This window comes from Scyliorhinus torazame, chromosome 13 (genome assembly GCF_047496885.1).
Source record: "Scyliorhinus torazame isolate Kashiwa2021f chromosome 13, sScyTor2.1, whole genome shotgun sequence".
NCBI lineage: Eukaryota > Metazoa > Chordata > Chondrichthyes > Carcharhiniformes > Scyliorhinidae > Scyliorhinus > Scyliorhinus torazame.
In genome coordinates this window covers 92,553,659-92,575,288 of record NC_092719.1, presented here as the reverse complement: position 1 = coordinate 92,575,288, position 21,630 = coordinate 92,553,659, and the positions used below count along the sequence as shown (strand labels likewise).

Below are 21,630 nucleotides of genomic sequence, written 5' to 3'. Positions count from 1 at the left end.
TGTCATGTGAATATGCTTCAAAGGTACTTTGAAAGGGAAGGAGAGAAAAAGGAGGTTTTAATGATTCTAACTCAAAATGACGAACCAAATCCAGATGATTGAATTTGACATACCTCAAATTAAATTGGAAAATGAGGATGTTCTTAAAAATTGGGATGAATTGTTAAGTTACCTTCCAGAGAAAAAACAAACTGACCTGAAAGAGTTACTGATATCACATGGGCAAGTTTGTAGAGATAAATTGTGAAGTACTAAAATGGCCAGAGAACATAGAACATTACAGCGCAGTACAGGCCCTTCAGCCCTCGATGTTGCGCCAACCTGTGAAACCACTCTAAAGCCCATTTACACTATTCCCTTATCATCCATATGTCTATCCAATGACCATTTGCATGTCCTTAGTGTTGGTGAGTCCTCTACTGTTGCAGGCAGGGCATTCCACGCCCTTACTACTCTCTGAGTAAAGAACCTACCTCTGACATCTGTCTTATATCTATCTCCCCTCAATTTAAAGCTATGTCCCCTCGTGCTAGACGTCACCATCCGAGGAAAAAGGCTTTCACTGTCCACCCTATCCAATCCTCTGATCGTCTTGTATGCCTCAATTAAGTCACCTCTTAACCTTCTTCTCTCTAACAAAAACAGCCTCAAGTCCCTCAGCCTTTCCTCATAAGATCTTCCCTCCATACCAGGCAACATTCTGGTAAATCTCCTCTGCACCCTTTCCAATGCTTCCACATCCTTCCTATAATGTGGCGACCAGAATTGTACACAGTACTCCAAATGCGACCGCACCAGCGTTTTGTACAGCTGCAACATGACCTCATGGCTCCGAAACCCAATCCGTCTACCAATGAAAGCTAACACACCATACGCCTTCTTAACAACCCTCTCAACCTGGGTGGCAACTTTCAGGGATCTATGTACATGGACACCGAGATCTCTCTGCTCATCCACATTGCCAAGAATCTTACCATTAGCCCAGTACTCTGTCTTCCTGTTATTCCTTCCAAAATGAATCACCTCACACTTTTCTGCATTAAACTCCATTTGCCACCTCTCAGCCCAGCGCTGCAGCTTATCTATGTCCCTCTGTAACTTGTAACATCCTTCCGCACTGTCCACAACTCCACCGACTTTAGTGTCATCTGCAAATTTACTCAGGTCATTTATAAAAATGACAAACAGCAATGGCCCCAAAACAGATCCTTGTGGTACACCACTAGTAACTGGATTCCAGTCTGAACATTTCCCATCAACCACCATCTTTTGTCTTCTTCCAGCTAGCCAAATTCTGATCCAAACGGCTAGATCACCCTGAATCCCATGCCTCCGTATTTTCCGCAGTAGCCTACCGTGGAGAACCTTATCAAACACTTTCCTGAAATCCATATACACCACATAACTGCTTTACCTTCATCCACCTGTTTGGTCACCTTCTCAAAGAACTCAATAAGGTTTGTGAGGATAGACCTACCCTTCACAACACCGTGTTGACTATCTCTAACCAAATTATTCCTTTACAAATGATTATACATCCTATCTCTTATAAACCTTTCCAAGATTTTGCCCACAACAGAAGTAAGGCTCACTGGTCTATAGTTACCGGGGTTGTCTCTATTTCCCTTCTTGAACAAGGGGACAACATTTGCTATCCTCCAGTCTTCTGGCACTATTCCTGTCGACAAAGATGACTTAAAGATCAAAGCCAAAGGCTCAGCAATCTCCTCCCTCGGCTCCCAGAGAATCCTAGGATAAATCCCATCCGGCCCAGGAGACTTATCAATTTTCACACTTTCCAGAATTGCTAACACCTCCTCCTTATGAACCTCAAGCCCTTCTAGTCTAGTAGCCTGAATCTCAGTATTCTCCTCGACAACATTATCTTTTTCCTGTGTGAATACTGACAAAAAATATTCATTTAGCACCTCTCCTATCTCCTCGGACTCCACGCACAACTTCCCGCTACTGTCCTTGACTGGCCCTACTCTTACCCTAGTCATGCTTTTATTCCTGACATATCTATAGAAAGCTTTAGGGTTATCCTTGATCCTACCTGCCAAAGACTTCTCATGTCCCCTTCTGGCTCTTCTTAGCTCTCTCGATAGGTCCTTCCTAGCTAACTTGTAACTATCGAGCGCCCTAACTGAACCTTCATGTCTCATCTTTACATAAGCCTCATTCTTCCTCTTGACAAGTGTTTCGACTGCTTTAGTAAACCACGGTTCCCTTGCTCGACCACTTCCTCCCAGCCTGACAGTTAGATACTTATCAAGGACACGCAGTAGCTGTTCCTTGACCAAGCTCCACATTTCCATTGTGCCCATCCCGTGCAGTTTTCCTCTCCATTCGATGCATCCTAAGTCTTGCCTCATCGCATCATAATTGCCTTTTCCCCAGATATAACTCTTGCCCCGCGATATATACCTATCCCTTTCCATCACTAAAGTAAACGTAATCAAATTGTGGTCACGATCACCAAAGTGCTCACCTACCTCCAAATCTAACACCTGTCCTGGTTCATTACCCAGTACTATATCCAATATGGCCTCGCCTCTCGATGGCCTATCTACATACTGTGTCAGGAAACCCTCCTGCACACATTGGACAAAAACGGACCCATCTGAAGTACTCGAACTATAGCGTTTCCAGTCACTATTTGGAAAGTTAAAGTCCCCCATAACAACTACCCTGATGTTTTCGTTCCTATCCAGAATCATCTTTACAATCCTTTCCTCTACATATCTGGAACTTTTCGGAGGCCTATAGAAAACCCCTAACAAGGTGACCTCTCCTTTCCTGTTTCTAACCTCAGCCCATACTACCTCAGTAGACGAGTCCTCATCAAACGTCCTTTCTGCCACCGTAATACTGTCCTTGACTAACAATGCCACCCCTCCCCCTCTTTTACCACCTTCCCTGAGCTTACTGTAATATCTAAATCCCGGCACCTGCAACAACCATTCCTGTCCCTGCTCTATCCATGTCTCCAAAATGGCCACAACATCGAAGTCCCAGGTACCAACCCATGCCGCAAGTTCACCCACCTTATTCCGGATGCTCCTGGCATTGAAGAAGACACACTTTAAACCACCTTCCTGCCTGCCGGTACACTCCTGCAACTTTGAAACCTTACTCATGACTTCACTACTCTCAACCTCCTGTATACTGGAGCTACAATTCAGGTTCCCAAGCCCCTGCTGAACTAGTTTAAACCCTCCCGAAGAGCATTAGCAAATTTCCCCCCCAGTATATTGGTACCCCTCTGGTCCAAGTGTAGACCATCCTGTTTGTAGAGGTCCCACCAACCCCAGAATGAGCCCCAATTATCCAGAAATCTGAAACCCTCCCTCCTGCACCATCCCTGTAGCCACGTGTTCAACTCCTCTCTCTCCCTATTTCGCGTCTCGCTATCATGGGGCACGGGTAACAACCCAGAGATAATAACTCTGTTTTTCCTAGATCTAAGTTTCCACCCTAGCTCCCTGAATTCCTGCCTTGCATCCCTATCCCTTTTCCTACCTATATCGTTGGTACCTATGTGGACCACGACTTGGGGCTGCTCCCCCTCCCCCTTAAGGATCCCGAAAACACGATCCGATACATCACGCACCCTGGCACCTGGGAGGCAACACACCAACCGCGAGTCTCTGTCGTTCCCACAGAATCTCCTATCTATCCCCCTAACACATGATGTAGATGTGGGAAATGCTGTTCCTATCAAACAACATCCATATAGACTTAATCCTTTAAAATTGGCACAGGTTAACAGAGAGATTGAGAGTATGGTGAAGAATGGCATAATTGAAGTGGGTTGCAGCCAATGGAACTCACCCATAGTGATGGTACCTAAACCAGATGGTACCAAACGGTTGTGTGTGACTATTGAAAGGTGAATGCAGTTACAAGAACGGACTCTTATCCTCTCCCACGTTTGAAGGATTGTATTGAGAAATTGGGACAATCTGCTTTTATTTACAACTTCCAGACATGGCAGGAACATTTAAAACATCGTATGGAGTTCTTCGATCGACTTCAGGAGACGGGTTTAGCGATGACCCTAGCCGAAAGTGAATTTGGAGAAGCCCGAATCACTTTCCTTGCGGAGTTTCCGATACCTTCAAGACGAAGAGAAATAATCCAATCTCTTAGCATGAATGAATTTGATCGACCCTTTGTGCAAATGATTTGTAGCGTGGTTGCTCCACTGATGGACTTGCTGAAGAAACTTGCTAAAAAAATTCAATAGACAGCGGACTTTCAACAGGCATTTGACTGCTTGAAAGCTGTGATCACCAATGCTCCTGTATTGGAGAATTGCAAGGGACTCTGTGGTCAGATTGAACTAAAGTATCTGATTCTAAAGAGAAATGCTGAGGAGTAGAGGAATGGATGGATCGTGCAGAGACTTTGTTCAAAGAGACTGTCAATCGAGAAGGATTTCGGTTGGAGGAAGAAGAACAAAGAAAAATGGACTATATTATTATACCTGTTTGCATGTGTTGTTTTTTTTTTAAAAACAAGAAGGTATATTTACTGTGTACATTTCTTAGTGGATGGTGCAAAAGTGAAAAATGAAACCATCTTGAAGTTGATGGTTCATTTTTTTTTCTTGGGGGAAGGTGTCATGGGAAGGTGCCTTTAAGAAATGGATGTTTAAGTAATGTACCTTTAAGAAATGTCAGAGTGTGGGTGGAGCTGTGCTTTAGATCAGCCATTTTGCAGTTTTTTTTTAGTTTCAGTTTGAAAAGAGCTTGGGTGTGTGTCTGTGTTTACAGTGAGCTGGATCTGCTGTGATCTCTGCCATGAAAAACTATCTCTGGATCATTTGGGTCATTTAAACTCATAATAGTAAAGCCTTTAACCTGATGTGTTTCTGTTTAAAGGTGTTAACTCTCATGGATGTTGAAAGGAATAACTGAAGGATTATTTAGTGTTGTAATATTTTCAGGGTTATCTTTGAAGTAAGGGGTGTTAAGAGATCCAATGATTATTTAAGAGGTTAAGTTGAGTTCATGGAATAAAGATTGTTTTGTGTTTAAAAACCCACGTGTCCATAATTGTAATATCACACCTGGAGAACAAGCCGTGTGCTCGGAAAAGCAACAAATTGCATTAAAGGGGGAGGTTGGTTGAACTCCATGATACATTTTGGGGTTCTGAAAACACCTCTCCCAAAACAATAAAAACATAGAAATCATAAGCAGGAGGAGACCAGTCAGCCCTTTGAACCTGCTCCGCATTAATTATGCTCATGGCTGACCAAGTTCAATATCCTGATCTCACCTACCCCCCCCCCCCCCCCATATTCCTTGATCCCTTTAGCCCCAAGAGCTGTGTCTAATTCCTTCCTGAAATTACACAACGTTTGGCCTCAACTACATTCAATGGTAGCACACTCCACAGATTCCCCACTGTCTGGGAGAAGAAATTTCTCTTCACCTCTTTACCCCTTAACCTATTACCCCTAGTTCTGGGCTTCCCCACCATCGGGAACATTCTTTCTGAATCTCCCCTATCTAATACTGTTAAAAATTTTAAAGTTTCTATGAGATCCCCTCTCACTCTTCTAAACTCCAGTGAGAATAATCCTAACCGACTTAGCCTCTCCTCATGTGACAGTCCCGCCATCCCAGGTATCAGCCTGGTAAACCTTCGCTACACTCCCTACACAGCATGAACATTCTTCCTCAGATAAGGACACCAAAACTGCACGCAATACTCCAGGTGTAGCCTCACCAATGTCCTACACAACTGAACCTGGTGGATGTGGTCTTGGAGAAGGGGCCTGCACAGAAGTCGGAGTGGAGGTTGGATGTGGGGCTGCTTGCGGATCCTAGTTTTTGTCTGAGGATGGCAAAGGTGATTGATGATTATTTGGGTATAATAAAAATTGGGAGGTCTCACCGTCAGAGGTATGGGAAGCATTGAAGGTGGTGGTAAGGTGCAAGATCACCTTGTATAAGGCATAGGTGGATAGGAAGGCAAGAGAGAAACGTCAACGGCTGGTAGACAACATTTTGGAAATTGTGGGGAGTATGTGGAAGATCTCACTCCGGAACTTTGGGCCAATAGAGAGGAACTGCAAATGCAGTTTGATCTTTTGTCCACTGGAAAAGTGGTACACTAGTTGAGGGGCAAAGGCAGTGATGCATGAGTGTGGGGAGAAGACCAATCGCTTGCTGCCAGGACAGTTCCACCAACAGGTGGCCTCCCAGGAGATTGTTCAGATCCAGGATGGGGTTGAGGGGGCTAGTGACGGCGCCCGAGCAGGTGAATAGGGCTTTTGATGAATTTTATAAAAGTCAAATATGAGGGTGTTTTTGGAGGGGCTGGAGTGGAAGAGTCCCGTAGTGGAAGAGGAGGATAGGGTAGAGTTGGAGGAGCCAGTGGGGATTGAGGAGGTTCAGACGGCGATTGGGAAAATGCAAATGGCTAAAGCCCAGGGCCGGATGGGTTCACGGTGGAATTTTATAAGAAGTTTTCGGACAGGCTGGCATCGTTGTTGGTGGAGATGTTTGAGGATGCAATAGCTGAGAGTGCACTTCCAGAGAGGATGGGACAGGCATCTATTTTGCTTTTGCTCAAAAAAGATAATATCCCAGCCAATATCCCTGTTAAATGTGGATGCCAAGCTTTGTGTCAAGCTTTTGCCGCTTAAGCTGGAGGAGTGCCTCCCTCAGATGGTTGGGGAGGATCAGACCGGGTTTGAAAGGGTAGGCCTCGAATGTGCGGTGCTTGCTTAATGTGTGCTCTCCTCATCAGAAGGGGGGAGCAGGTGGTGGTTGTGGCACTGGTTGCAGAGAGGCGTTTGATCAGGGGAGTGGAGTTACCCATTTGTGGTGTTGGAATGGTTTGGGATTGGGCCTAAGATTGTGGCATGGATCAAATTGTTACATAAGGATCCAAAAGCGAGTGTTTGGACAAATGAGGTGAATTCGGGATATTTCCAGCTGCAGAGTGGAACGAGACAGGGATGTCCCATGCCCCCCCTATTATTTGTGCTGGTGATAGAGCCCTTGGCCATTGTGCCGAGGAGCTTGGATAAGTGGGGATGAGGGTTGAGCATAGGGTGTCCCTATATGCCGAAGCATATAGTTGCATATTTCCAACCCAGTTCCAACGGTGGGGGATGTAACGTGGCTGCTCATACGACTTGGGGCTTTGTCGGGATACAAACTGAATTTGGAGAAGAGCAAGTGCTTTTTGGTTTCCTCTCCGGGGGAGCGAGCTGGCCTGGGGGAATTGCCGTTTCGTGTGGCGACTACTCATTTCAGGTACTTGGGTATGCCTTGGGATTGGGCCCAGCTCCGTAAATTGAATTTTATGAGCCTGATGGGTAGGGTCAAGGTTGTTGAGGTGGGAAAGCCTCCCTCTATCAGTGGCAGGCCGTGTACAGTCAGGGAAGGTGAATGTTTTGCCACAGTTTAAATTTTTCTTCCAGTGTTTACCGGTTTTCTTGCCAAAAATATTTTTTGTAGGGGTGGAATGGTTGATATTGTCATTTGTCTGGGCAGATAAGGTAGCGGAGATTCAGAAAATGGTGCTTCAGAGAGGGCTCTGCCGAATCTGATGTATTATTGTTGGGCGACGAATGCCGAGAAGATGCGGGGTTGGGGTAGGGAGCCGGAGGCAATGTGGGTGAAGTTGGAGGCAGGTCCTGGTAGGAGGTCATGATTGTGGGCGCTGGCAACTGCGCCACTCCCATTTGCCCCAGGGAAATTTTTGGGTAGTCCGGTGGTGGTGGCCACACTGAAGATATGGAGGCAAATTTGGCAACATTTTAAGTTAGGGGCATGGATGAAGGTGATGCCGATCCGAGATAATCATTTTGTTTGAGCCAGCAAGATTGCATGCTAGGTTTCGGGGCTAGGAGAAGGGGGTGGTGGTGGAAATGAAGGACTTATTTCTGGAAGGGTCAGTTTGCGAGCTTGGTGAAGTTGACAAAGAAGTTTGGGATTCCACGGAGGAAGGCAGTTAGGAATGGTTGATATTGTCATTTGTCTGGGCAGATAAGGTAGCGGAGATTCAGAAAATGGTGCTTCAGAGAGGGCTCTGCTGAATCTGATGTATTATTGTTGGGCGATGAATGCCGAGAAGATGCGGGGTTGGGGTAGGGCCATAAGACCATAAGACATAGGAGCACAAATAGGCCACTCGGCCCATTAGGTCTGGTCCGCCATTCAATCATGGCTGATATTTTTCTCATCTCCATTCTCCTGCCTTCTCCCCATAACCCCTGATCCCCTTATTAATCAAGAACCTGTATGCAGGTGCGGGATTATGCAATGAAGATTTTCCCGACGTTTCCGGTGACACCATCCTCCTCGTTGTTGGAGGAGGTAATTCTTCAGTCCCATAGCCGTGTGTTTCCCGGCGGCACGGCGTTCTCTGGTGGTGGGAGTCTCTGTTCCCGCTGCTCTCAATGGAATTTTACATTGAAGACACCCCACGCTGCTGAGAATCCATGGTCGGGTTGCACAGCTGACGGGAACAGAGAATCCCAACGGCCGGAGAACCTAACTAACTTGCTGGAGTTTTTTGATGAGGTAACAGAAAGGGTCAATGAGGATAATGCAACAACAGACTTGTAAGAATAGTTATAGTTCATGGAATAAAAGTGACAATAACAATGTGGATACAAAATTGGCTGAATAATAGGGAGCAGAGAGTTCAATGGATATTTTTCGGGCTGGAGAAAGGATTGTCCTGGTGTTCCCTTGGGGCTGGTATTGGGACCGTTGCATTTTCTGAAGTATATTAATGATCCAGATCTTGGTGTGCAGGGGCTGGTTTCAAAGTTTTCAGCTGATACAAAACCTGGAAGTATTGTAAACTGTGAAGAGGGCAGTGTAGAACTTCAAAAGGACAGAGACGAGTTGGTGGAGTGGATAGATAGGTAGCAGGGGGAGGCAGTGGTGTAGTGGTATTTTTGCTGGACTAGTAATTCAGAGACCCAGAGTCATGCTCTGAGGACCAGGGTTCGAATCCTGCCATGACGAATGGTGAAATTTGAATTCAATAAAAATCTGTAATTTAAAGTTTAATGTGACCAGTGTTGATTGTTTAAAAAAATCATCTGGTTCATTAATGTCCTTTAAGGAAGGAATCTCTCATCCTTACCTGGTCTGGCCCACATCCACAGCAATGTGGTTGACTCTTAAATGCCCTTCGGGATGGGCAATAAATACTTGCTCAGCCAGCGAAGTCAACATCCCATGAACGAATAAAGCAGATGAACTTCAATGCCGAGTAGTGTGAGGTAATTCCTTTTGGTAGGAAGAACATTGGGGAGATAGATCAAATCAGCTGTACAACTCTAGAGGGGTTCGGGTGTGAAGAGACTTGGGTGACTATGAGCTTGTCATTAATGGTGGCAGGACAGGTGGAGAGAGCAGTTAATAAAGAATACAGTATCCTGGGATTTATTAATAGGGGCTTAGAGTATAAGAGCAAGGAAGTTATGCAAGACACTAGTTAGAGTATTGTGTACAGTTCTGGGTGCCACAATATAAGAAGGATGTGAACACATTGGAGAGAGTGAAGAGGAGGTTTACAAGAATGGTTCTAGGGTTGAGAAACGTCAGTTATAAGGATAGATTGGAGAGGCTCACCTTGGAAAGAAGAAGGCTAAGAAGAAATTTGATAGCGATGTTAAAAATGAGCAGGGGGCCGGACAGAGTAGATAGGGAGAAACTGTTTTAACTTGTAAAAGGTTCAAGAACAAGAGGGAACAGATTTAATGTGATTTACAAAAGAAGCAAATGTGGTGAGAAAACACACGAGTGGTTGGGGTCTGGAATATACAGCATGACCGGAACAGACCCTGGAGCCAATGGTCAATTAGACATGCAAACTGAAGCTTCGGCCTGGATTTTTCACACCCTTGCATGTTTTCCCATGGCGGAGGTGGGTCACCATTGACTACCAGCGGTATCTTCCAGACCTGTCGAAGTCTACAGCATTGTGTGTGGCTTGTCCGCCCATCGCTAGGAAACCCATTGTGTGGGATCGCCATCGGCAGTGCAGGAAGAGCCCATCCTCAGTGTTTAGATCTATCAGCTTTATTCACCCATGGCAGCTGGATATTGGAGAAATTAAACTGCGATTACATTCTGTCCTACACAACCTCACTTTCAGCCACTTCCCCTCCAATCGCTGAAGTTTTTCTCTGCCTTGTTTCCTTACAGGTGGAGGCTGAGTGGGGAGGAGTAATTGATTGATTTTCTGAAAGGTTGTATTCTTGATTGTGGATACAGAGCACTCAAAGCCTTGAACACTAAACTGTCCCTTTCAATCTATCACAATTCACAAGATAAAACAAAGTCACAAGTACAAAGTTGTACAATGTGGAGGATGCAAACAACTCATGTAATCATGCCAAAAATTCAAATCCAGACAATTGATCTTCCAACCTGCAAAGTCACAATGTCATCAAGTCAAACATTTGTGTGGGAACCAGGTAAAATCTTCCTGTGTCCTTCTTGTTTGTTTAGTGTCAGAAATATATTTCTCAATATCAGATGCACACAGATAATCACAATTACAGTGTACTAGAACATAGAACATATAGTGCAGAAGGAGGCCATTCGGCCCATCGAGTCTGCACCGACCCACTTAAACCCGTATTTTCACCCTATCCCCGTTGTCATAATATACATTTATGTATACAATGGAGTGCAGACAGGCAGTGATTGACACACAGGATGACCAGTAAGCACACAGAACAGAGAAGCCAATCACCAGACAGGATATGACCACTATAAAGCCAGAGGGCACCAGTTTTCCCGCCCTCTCGGGACCCAGCCTCTGAGACAATCAGAGTTAGTGAGCTGGCCAGTGCAAACACCATGTGGTAGCTAGTAAGTCTGGTTAGGCTAGTATCAGGTCTCCAGTCAAATCAGCATAGTTTCAACCTACAGTTGAACATGTATAATAGTTTAGATGTTAAATAAAATCGTGTTGCATCTTATCAAGTGTTGGAGGTCTGTCTCTTGCTACATCCACATCGACCCAGCCTACCCAACACATCATGGTACCAGTGAGTGATGCGGAAAATTGACGGACCTACCTTGAGTGAATCAGCGTTGACCAGCAAACAGACAGACCTACCTTGAGTGAATCAGCGTCGACCAGTAAACAGCCATCCGGTGACATGGAAAACGTCTGCGCTCCTCTGCAGCTCCACATCGCCGGCAACCTGGAATTGGAAGATCTTCAAACAAAAGTTCCAACTCTATCCACCGACCTCGAGGCCGCATTGGACGCCAGGAAGATCGCACTATTCCTCTCCACAGCTGGGCACCACGCCATCCACATCTACAACTCCCTTACATTCGCTGACGGCGAAGACGACGACATTTAAAACAGTCCTACTGAAGTTCGACAGCCACTGCGACATTGAGGTAATGAGAGCTTTGAACGGTACGTTTTCCAGCAGAGGCTTCAGGGTAAGGATGAACCTTTTCAATCCTTTCTGACCCATCTCCGCATCCTCGCGCAGTCATGTAACTATGATCCGGGATAAGGTCGTTTTCAGGGTCCACTCCGATTCCCTTCGCCAGCAGCTCCTGAAAGTCAAGCACCTCACCATCACCATCGAAACGTGCGTTCCCCACGAACATGCTAACAATCGGTACTCCCACATCAGGGCGGCAGAAACGGCAAAGCTAACCTCCCACGAGGTGGAACGGGTGCAGGCCATCGCACAAATGCAGGGCCTAAGTATCGACGAGAGTGGCCATTCTGCGCGCTTTTCCCGGGCCCCTGCGCATGCGCGCCACGACCGAGGGGACGGCGAGACCGACGACCAGACTGCGCAGGTGCGTACATCGTTCAACTGCACTGCGCATGCGCGATGGCACACGGAACTCGCTGACATTGGCGTCGTGACGTGTCCGAATTGTGGCTCCGCCCATTTAAAGCGGCAATGTCCTGCAAAATCACTACGGTGTCTACAGTGTGGCAAGCTTGGCCACTACGCAGCCCTTTACAGATCTGCTCCCCTGCCCAGCATCCAGCGATCCCAGCCACGGTGCAGAAGCGTCCGTTCAATACAGCAGGCCATGCCAAACTCCGACAGCCCAAAAATCCTGATGCTGCGTGCCTCAAATCTCCATACCGGGTGGGCATCATTACGAAGCATGCGCTGCCTTTCTCCAAGGCAGCGAAACACCTCCCTATCCTCAGAGTGGATCCTGACGATGAGTGGTGTGCTGTCCTCACAGTCAACAAGGCTCGCATCCGGTTCAAACTGGACACCGGCGCATCGGCGAACCTCATCTCCAAATCCGATCTCGACACCATCTTCCACCGCATTCTTCCACCGGCCTGCCAGCTCCTTGACTACAATGGCAATGCCATAGCTGCCTGTGGCTCATGCCAACTCGGAGTTTCCAATAAGTCATTTAAAGCGATTTGAGATCGTGGGACCTGACAGAGCATCCCTGCTCGGTGCTCGGGCCTGCAAACTCCTGAACTTGGTTCAGTGAGTCCACACCATGTCATCCTCACAGGCGACGGCCTCACCTGATGAGAACTTCCAGGCTGAAATTGATGACATTATCACGCAGTACCACAGCGTGTTCGATGGAATGGGCACACTCCCATACCGATACAAAATCCGGCTCAAACCAAACACCACCCCTGTGATCCACGCACCACGTCTGGTGCCGCCACCCCTTAAGGACCACCTCAAGCAGCAGTTACAGGACCTCCAGCACCAGGGCATCATATCAAAGGTCACAGAACCCACGGACTGGGTCAGCTCGATGATCTGCGTCAAGAAGCCGTCAGGGGAGCTTCGAATCTGCATCGACCCCAAGGATTTAAACCGCAACATCATGAGGGAACATTACCCGATAGCAAAACGAGAGGAGTTGACCAGCGAGATGGCTCATGCCAAACTCTTTACGAAGCTGGACGCCTCCAAGGGGTTCTGGCAAATACAGCTGGGTGCATCCAGTCGCAAGCTGTGCACATTCAATACCCCGTTCGGTCGCTACTGCTACAACCGGATGCCTTTTGGCATCATCTCTGCCTCAGAGGTATTTCACTGCATCGTGGAACAGATGATGGAGGGTATCGAGAAGGAATGCCTGGGCCTCCTAATGGGAATCGACAAATTTCGCGACTATATGTATGGCCTCCCAAAATTCACGGTTGAGACGGACCACAGGCCACCAGTCCACATAATCCAGAAGGATTTGAATGACATGATGCCTCGGTTACAACAACTCCTTCTCAAGCTACGCCGCTATGACTTTGAACTTGTCTACACGCCAGGCAAAGAACTCATTGTTGCAGATGCCCTTTCCAGGTCTATCACCACACCGTGTGAACAAACTGACTTTGTCTGCCAAATCGATGCGCAGGTGCAATTGTGTGCCTCCAACCTTCCGGCCACTGATGAGAGGGTCATCCAAATTCGTGAGGAAATGGCCAAGGATCCTCTGCTACAGCGTGTGATGCAGCACCTCATGAATGGCTGGCAGAAGGGACAGTGTCCCCAGTTTTACAACGTCAAGGATGACCTAACGGTGGTGGACGGCATCCTAATGAAGCTCGATAGGATTGTGATTCCGCAGAGCATGCGAGCTATGGTGCTCGGCCAACTCCATGAGGGTCACCTGTGGGTCGAGAAATGTTGACGCAGAGCTCGAGAGGCAGTCTATTGGCCGGGCATCAGCCAGGACATTGCCAACATGGTCCTCAACTGCCCCACATGTCAGAAGTTTCAGCCAGCTCAACCCAAAGAAACTCTGCAGCAACATGAGATAGTGACCTCCCCATGGTCCAAAGTCGGTGTCGACCTCTTCCACGCCAGGGGGCGTGACTATGTCCTCCTGGTCGACTACTTCTCCAATTACCCTGAAGTGGTGAAACTGTCCGACATCACGTCGAAAACGGTGATTAAAGCATGCAAAGAAATGTTTGCCAGGCGTGGGATACCGCTCACGGTGATGAGTGACAACAGTCCCTGTTTTTACAGCTAGGAATGGTCTGATTTTGCCCGCCTATACAACTTTCGTCACATAACCTCCAGCCCCCACCACCCACAGTCAAACGGGAAGGCCGAAAAAGGGGTCCAATTCGTCAAGAGATTACTATGCAAGGCTGCAGACTCAGGCTCCGACATCAACCTGGCGCTGCTGGCATACAGAGCATCCCCACTGTCCACTGGGTTGTCTCCCGCGCAGATGCTCATGAATCACACTCTGCGAACCACGGTTCCAGCCATCCATGTTCCAGACCTTGACCACCTCACGGTCACACAAAAGATGCAGCAGTCTCGGGCCCAACAGAAATCAGCACACGACGCTCATGCCACGGCTCTCCCCGAGCTGGTCCCAACTGATTGTGTTCGTGTGCAGTTGCCTGACGGCAGCTGGTCCGCCGCAGCTGTGGTGGTCAAGCAAGTGGCCCCGAGATTGTTCCTCGTCCGCATGGCTGATGGCTCCTTCCTACAACGCAACAGATGGGCGCTGCGCAGAGTTCCACGCCCGCCACCTAACCATGATGTCCCACCTCACACAATGCTTCCTCCGGACGTGCCCTACCACGAGGCCACCAAAAAAAACGGGGGGGAGATGTCATTTATGTATACAATGGAGTGCAGACAGGCAGTGATTGACACACAGGATGACCAGTAAGCACACAGAACAGAGAAGCCAATCACCAGACAGGATATGACCACTATAAAGCCAGAGGGCACCTGTTTTCCCACTCTCTCGGGACCCAGCCTCTGAGACAGTCAGAGTTAGTGAGCTGGCCAGTGCAAACACCATGTGGTAGCTAGTAAGTCTGGTTAGGCTAGTATCAGGTCTCCAGTCAAATCAGCATAGTGTCAACCCACAGTTGAACATGTATAATAGTTTAGATGTTAAATAAAATCGTGTTGTATCTTATCAAGTGTTGGAGGTCTGTCTCTCGCTATACTGCATCAAGTGCAGTCCACATCGACCCAGCCTACCCAACACATCACCCGTAACCCAATAACCCCTCCTAACCTTTTTGGTCACTAAGGGCAATTTATCATGCCAATCCACCTAACCTGCATGTCTTTGGACTGTGGGAGGAAACCAGAGCACCCGGAGGAAACCCACTCAGACACGGGGAGAACGTGTAGATTCCGCACAGACAGTGACCCAGCGGGGAATCGAACCTGGGACCCTAGTGCTGTGAAGCCACAGTGCGACCAACTTGTGCTATCGTGCTGCCCATACTCCTCAGTTTGTAGGCACAATGAGAGGGGGTGTGGGTGGCTGAATGTAGTGAGACATCTCAAAGTATTCACAGGAGTGACACAGGCTACATAAGGAGATGTAGGGACAGATGACCAAAACTTTGATCAACAAGGTAGATTTTAAGGAGCAGTTGAAAGTCAGGAAAATTAGAGAGGTAGACAGGTTTGGGGAGGGAATTCCCAAACAGCTGAAATTGTGGTCGCCAAGAGCGAATGATGAAAATCTGTGATGCATGAGAGGCCAACATTGGAAAAGCACTGAGGTCTTGGGGGTTGTCGAGCTGGAGTTGGTTATTGAGATAGGGAAAGACTTGCCCCTTAATTGGAAAAAAGAATTGTGTACATTAAATTTAAAAAAGCTTTGTCAAGGGGCCATCTGGACTCGAAATGTTAGCTCTTTTCTCTCCCTACAGATGCTGCCAGACCTGCTGAGATTTTCCAGCATTTTCTCTTTGGTTTTAGATTCCAGCATCTGCAGTAATTTGCTTTTATCTTTTGCTTTCATTCATCACTCACTATAAAAAGAGTTCTCATCATAACACTATTACTTATTTTACTAATTATTATAAATCGTTCCTCTTGTTGGCAATTCTTTTATGAGCAGGAACAGTTTTTCTCTATCTACTCTGTCCAGGCACCTCTATCAAAACTCTTATCCTTCTTTTCTCCAAGGAAAACAGTCCTAACTTCTCCAATTTGTCGATTTAATTGAGGTTCCTCATCCCTGGAATCTTGTGAATCTTTTCTGCACAGTCTCTAATGCCTTCACATCATCTTAAAGTGCTCCGCCCAGAACTTGATTTAGATTTTAATTCATTCCGGGATGTGGAAGCCACTGGCTGATGCAACATTTATTACCCATCCCTAATTGCCCTTGAACTGAGTGACTTGCTCGGCAATTTCAGAGGGCATTTAGGAGTCAATCATATTGCCGTGGTCTGGAGTTAAATGCAGGCCAGACCAGGTAAGGATGGCAGATTTCCTTTCCTAAGGTCATTAGTGAACCAGATGGGCTTTTACAACAATTGAAGTTAGACTTATTTAAAATTCCAGACATTTATTGAATTAAAATGTCATCATCTGCCATGGCAGGATTCGAACCCGGGTCCCCAGGGCATTGTCCTGAGCTCCCGGAATACTAATGATAATCCTAATGCGCCATCACCTCTACATGATGATACAATACTCCAGCTAAGGTTAAACTAGTGACCTTGACAAATTCAACATAAACTACATTCCCCTCATAATAAAGCTCAGAATACTTTATGTTTTATTAACTGCTCTCTCCACCTGTCCTGCCACCTTCAATGATCAATACATACATACATCTGGATCCCTCTGCACCTGACCCCTTCAGAAATGTACCCATTAATTTTGGTCGCAATATCATGGAGAGATAATATAAACTAAAGGGTACAATTCTAAAGGGGGTTCAGGAGCAGAGAGCCTTGGAATATCTGTGCATAAATTATTAAAGGTGGCAGGATGAGAAAGTGGTTACAAAGGTTTTATAAATAGCGGAATATGGTATAAAAGCAAGGAATTTATGCAAAACTTTTATAAAGAACTGTCTGATAGCTTGGTCCTTTTCAGGGCCAATCCTTCATGGGCCAAAGATCCACCCGGAACCGATGGGGATGGTGTGCAAACCTGGGCATATTGGGTGCCAGGGCACGGAGCTGGGGAAATCATCAGAGTAAACCTGGAGATAGTGGGTCTAGACATGTGTTGGAATGTGTTGATCTGTATATATAAGGTTCTTCCAAAGTTAATAAATCACTGTTGTGATTTAACCCGGCCGAATCCTGTTACCTTGCACCACGACACGCTGGTTTTGCCTCAACTGGAGTATTCTGGGCACCACATATTAAGAAGGATGTGAAGGATTTAGAGAAGGTGCCAAAAAAAATTCAAAAGAATGGGTCCAGGGATGAGGGTCTTCAGTGGCACGGATAGTTTGGAGATGTTGGGGCTGTTTTCCTTGGAGAAGGGAAGGCTGGGAGGAGTTTTAATAGAAGTAAGCAAAATCATGAGGGGTCTGGACAGAGTAGAAAGGGAGAAACTGTTCCCATTGGTGGGCTGAGATCTAGAGGACTTCAACAGAATGACAATAATACCAACAGCTCTTTGAAAAATAGTTTTATGTAATGAGTGGTTAGGATCAGGAATAAACAACTTGGGAATGGGGTGGTTGAATTGCATAATTATCTGAAGAGAAACAAATAGCTGGAGGATGGAGAAAAGGTGAACAAATCAACTGAGCTGAGTTGTTCTTGCAGAACATAAGAGGAGCAATAGTAGGAAATTCAGCCCCTCAAGCCTGCTCTGCCATTCAATACAATCATCACTGATATCATCACAGCCTCATCCCCACTTACTGCCCTTTAATCCTGCAAACATTTGATTTTACGGTTCTCAAATCGAGCCAGCTGCTAAATGGCACTCAGCAGGTATTATTGTACTCACAACTGTGTTCTGAAAACAATAGTCAGCAGCTCAAAACCTACACCTGCACCAAGTCCAATGTCAAGTCCAAGTAGAACGGCAGCAACAAAAGCGATTATCCAAATCAACTGAAAGAAAAAGAAACTTAATTCACAATGAGCAAAATCTTAATTAGATCACAGCAAGGATCGATACCTGCGAGGGCTTATGGAGCACATGGGGGGGGGTTGATCCGTGGAGATTTGGGAGGCCAAGGAGTGGGGAGTTTTCATTCTACTCCCATGTGCACAAGGAGTATTCCCGGATAGATTTTTGTGTTGGACAAAACACTGCTGGCTGAGGTGAATATTCAGCAGTTGTGGTGTCAGCCCACATCCCACACTGGGTAAACCTGCAAGTTAACAAAGGAAAGGCCCACAGTGGAGGTTAGATGTGGGGCTGTTAGCAGAGGAGGAGGTGTGCGAGTGAGTGAGGGAGGTCATTCGAGGATAAAGAAAGATCCTTTACAGGTGAGTTTTCGGCCAGGGTGGTGTGGGAGGCACTGAAGGCGGTTATTAGAGGGGAATTCAGGCCCACAAGGAGAAGGCCGAGTGGACGGAGTTAGACAGGCTGGTAGGCAAAATTTTACAGGTGTGCAGGAGGTATGCGGAGTATCCAGATGACGGGCTTCTGGAGGAGTGTCAGAGACTGCAGCTGGAATTTGGGCTCCTGTCCACAGGTAAGGTGGAGGGACAGCTGAGGCGGGTAAAGGGGGCGTTCTATGAATATGGGGGAAAAGCCAGCAGGAGCATCAGCTGAGGAAGCAGGAGGCGCGAGAGAGATTGGAAAAGTAAGAGATACAGGGGGGAAGGTGGTTTTGGATCCGGCAGGTGTTTCGGGTATTTTACAGTGGATTGTATAAATCGGAACCCCCAACCGGGGAGGAGGGTATGAAGTGATTTCTGGCGGGGCTGGAGTTAGAGGATAGATGAGGAGTTGGTGGAGGATTTGGGAGCCCCAATTGGGCTTGGGGAGGTTATAGACAGATTGGGTCACAATCGAACCTGGGACCCTGGAGCTGTGAAGCAATTGTGCTAACCACCATGCTGCCTCTCCTGGTAAAAGGAACTGGGAGTGCTCCCCCAAACGTTATCGCAGGTATTGATCTCCCTTATTTTGAAGCGGGATAAGGATATGGAGAGTTGTGGGTCTTATAGGCCAATCGCCCTGTTAAATGTAGATGAGATCTTGGCCATGCATATGGGGGATTGTGTTCCGGTGATAATAGGGGAGGACCAAATGGGATTTGTGAAGGGACGACACCGGACATCCAACATTAGGCGGCTCTTAAATGTAATAATGATGTCTGCGGAGGGGCGCGAGGTCGAGGTGGTGGGGGGATCCAGAATATAAGATTAGAAGGTGCAATAACTGAAGGGGAAATAGAGAACCAAAATAAAAGAACAACATCACCCTCAGTCAGAGCAAAAAAGGTGACAAGTGTGAAATGGGAGGTGGTCAATGCAGGATTGAGGGTGTTGTACCTAAATGCGCGCAGTATACAGAACAAAGTAACTGAGCTTGTTGCGCACATTGAAATTGGCCGGTACGATGTTGTGGGCATCACAGAGATGTGGCTGCAAGGGGATCAGGGCTGGTAGCTAAATATCCAAGGATATGTGTCCTATCGAAAGGACAGGCAGATGGGCAAAGGGGGCGGGGTTGTATTGTTAGAAAGGAATGAAGTTAAATCAACAGCAAGGAGCGATATAGGGTCAGAAGGCATAGAATCTCTGTAGGTAGAGTTGAGAAATCGTAAAGGTAAAAAGACTCTGATGGGAATTATGTACAAGCCTCCTAGCAGCAGTCAGGATGTGGGGCAGAAAATAAATCAGGAGATAGAAAAGGAATGTAAAAACTTGTGTGCAGTTTTGGTCTCCTTCTCTGAGGAAGGGTGTTCTTGCTCTCGAGGGAGTGCAGCGAAGGTTTACCAGACTGATTCCAGGGATGGCGGGACAATCATATGAGGCGAGATTGACTAGGTTGGGATTGTCCTCGCTGGAGTTCAGAAGAATGAGGGGGGGATCTCATAGAGACTTATAACATTCTAACAGGATGAGACAGGGTAGATGCAGGGAAGATGTTACCAATGATGGGTGTGTCCAGAACCAGGGGTCACAGCCTAAGGATTCAGGGTAAACCATTTTGGACAGAGATAATGAGACATTTCTTCACACAAAGAGTGGTGAGCCTGTGGAATTCATTACCACAGGAAGTAGTTGATGCTAAAACTTTGAATATATTTAAGAGGCGGCTGGATATAGCACTTGGGGAGAATGGGATCAAAGGCTATGGGGAGAAAGCAGGATTAGGCTATTGAGTTGGATGATCAACCATGATCGTGATGAATGGTGGAACAGGTTCGAAGGGCCAAAAGGCCTCCTCCTGCTCCTATCTTCTATGTATCGATGTATGTAAAAAAGGCAATATTACAATAATCATGGGGGACATCAATATGCAGGTGGACTGGGAAAATCAGGTTGGTAGTGGATCCCAAGAAAAGGAATTTGTGGAATGTCTAAGAGATATTTTTTTGGAGCAGCTTGTGCCTGAGCCTACAGGGAGCTGGCAATTCTGGATTTGGTGATGTATAATGAGGCAGACTTGATTAGAGATCTTAAGGTGAAGGAACCCTTAGGGAGCAGTGATCACAACGTGATAGAATTGGTAAATCCCTGCAGTTTGAGAGGGAGAAGCTGCAATCAGATGAAATGGTATTACAAAGACATGAGGGAGGAGCTGGCCAGAGTTGATTGGAAAAGGAGCCTAGCAGAAAAGACAGCGGAACAGCAACGGCAGCAGATTTTGGGGGTTATTCTGGAGGCACAACAGAAATTCATCCCAATGAGGAGAAAACATGCTAAGGCATCCATGGCTAACAGGGGAAGTCAAGGACAGCATAAAAGCTGAAGAAAAATCATCCAAAGCATCCAGAAGGCTAATTAGTGGGAAGCCAGAGAATTGGGAAGCTTTTAAAAGCAAGCAGAGGACAACTAAAAAAGCAATAAGGGGAGAGAAGATGAGGTATGAGTGCAAGCTAGCTAGTAATATAAAGGAAGATAGGAAGAGTTTTTTTCAATGTATAAAAGGTACAAATATAGTCATTGGACCACTGGAAATGTGGCTGGAGAAGTAATAATAGGAAACAAAGAAATGGCAGATGAACTGAATAGAAACTTTGCATCAGTCTTCACTGTGGAAGACACCAGTGGGATACCAGAGCTCCACGATAACCAGGGGGTAGAGGTGAGTGCAGTGACCATTACCAAGGAGAAGGTCCTGGGGAAACTGAAAGGTCTGAAGGTGGATAAATCACCTGGACCAGATAGACTACACCCCACAGTTCTAAAAGAGATAGCTGGAGATTGTGGAGGTATTGGTGGTGGTCTTTCAGGAATCACTGGAGGCAGGAAGGGTCCCAGAGGACTGGAAAGTGGCTAATGTAATATCCAAGTTTAAGAAGGGAGGGAGGCAGAAGACTGGAAATTCTAGGCCGGTTAGCCTGACTTTGGTCATTGGTAAGATTTTACAGTCCATTATTAAAGATGAGTACTTGGAAGTGCATGGTAAAATAGGACTGAGTCAGCATGGCTTCATCAAGGGGAGGTCATGTCTGTCAAATCTGTTAGAGTTATTTGAGGAAGTAACAAGGAAATTAGACAAGGGAGAACCAGTGGACGTGATTTATTTAAATTTCCAGAACGCCTTTGACAAGGTGCAGCACAGGAAACTGTTAAATAAGTTAAGAGCCCATGGTGTTTAGGGTAAGATCCTGGCATGGATAGAGGATTGGCTGACTGGCAGAAGGCAGAGAGTGGGGTTAAAGGGGTCTTTTTCAGGATGGCAGCCAGTGACTAGTGGTGTGCCTCAGGGGTCTGTGCTGGGACCACAACTTTCACAAT

At 46.6% G+C, this 21,630-nt stretch overlaps 1 protein-coding gene across 2 annotated transcripts in view; it reads right to left on the bottom strand.

Annotated features, from left to right (window-relative positions):
• LOC140388192 (chloride anion exchanger-like) overlaps positions 1 to 21,630 on the bottom strand; it is a 226,603-nt gene that overhangs the window by 87,855 nt on the left and 117,118 nt on the right. For both annotated transcript variants that reach the window (XM_072471963.1, XM_072471964.1), the window contains exon 12: positions 17,711 to 17,817. In XM_072471963.1, the coding sequence (XP_072328064.1) occupies positions 17,711 to 17,817 (107 nt within the window). The remainder of the gene's footprint in view (positions 1 to 17,710; positions 17,818 to 21,630) is intronic.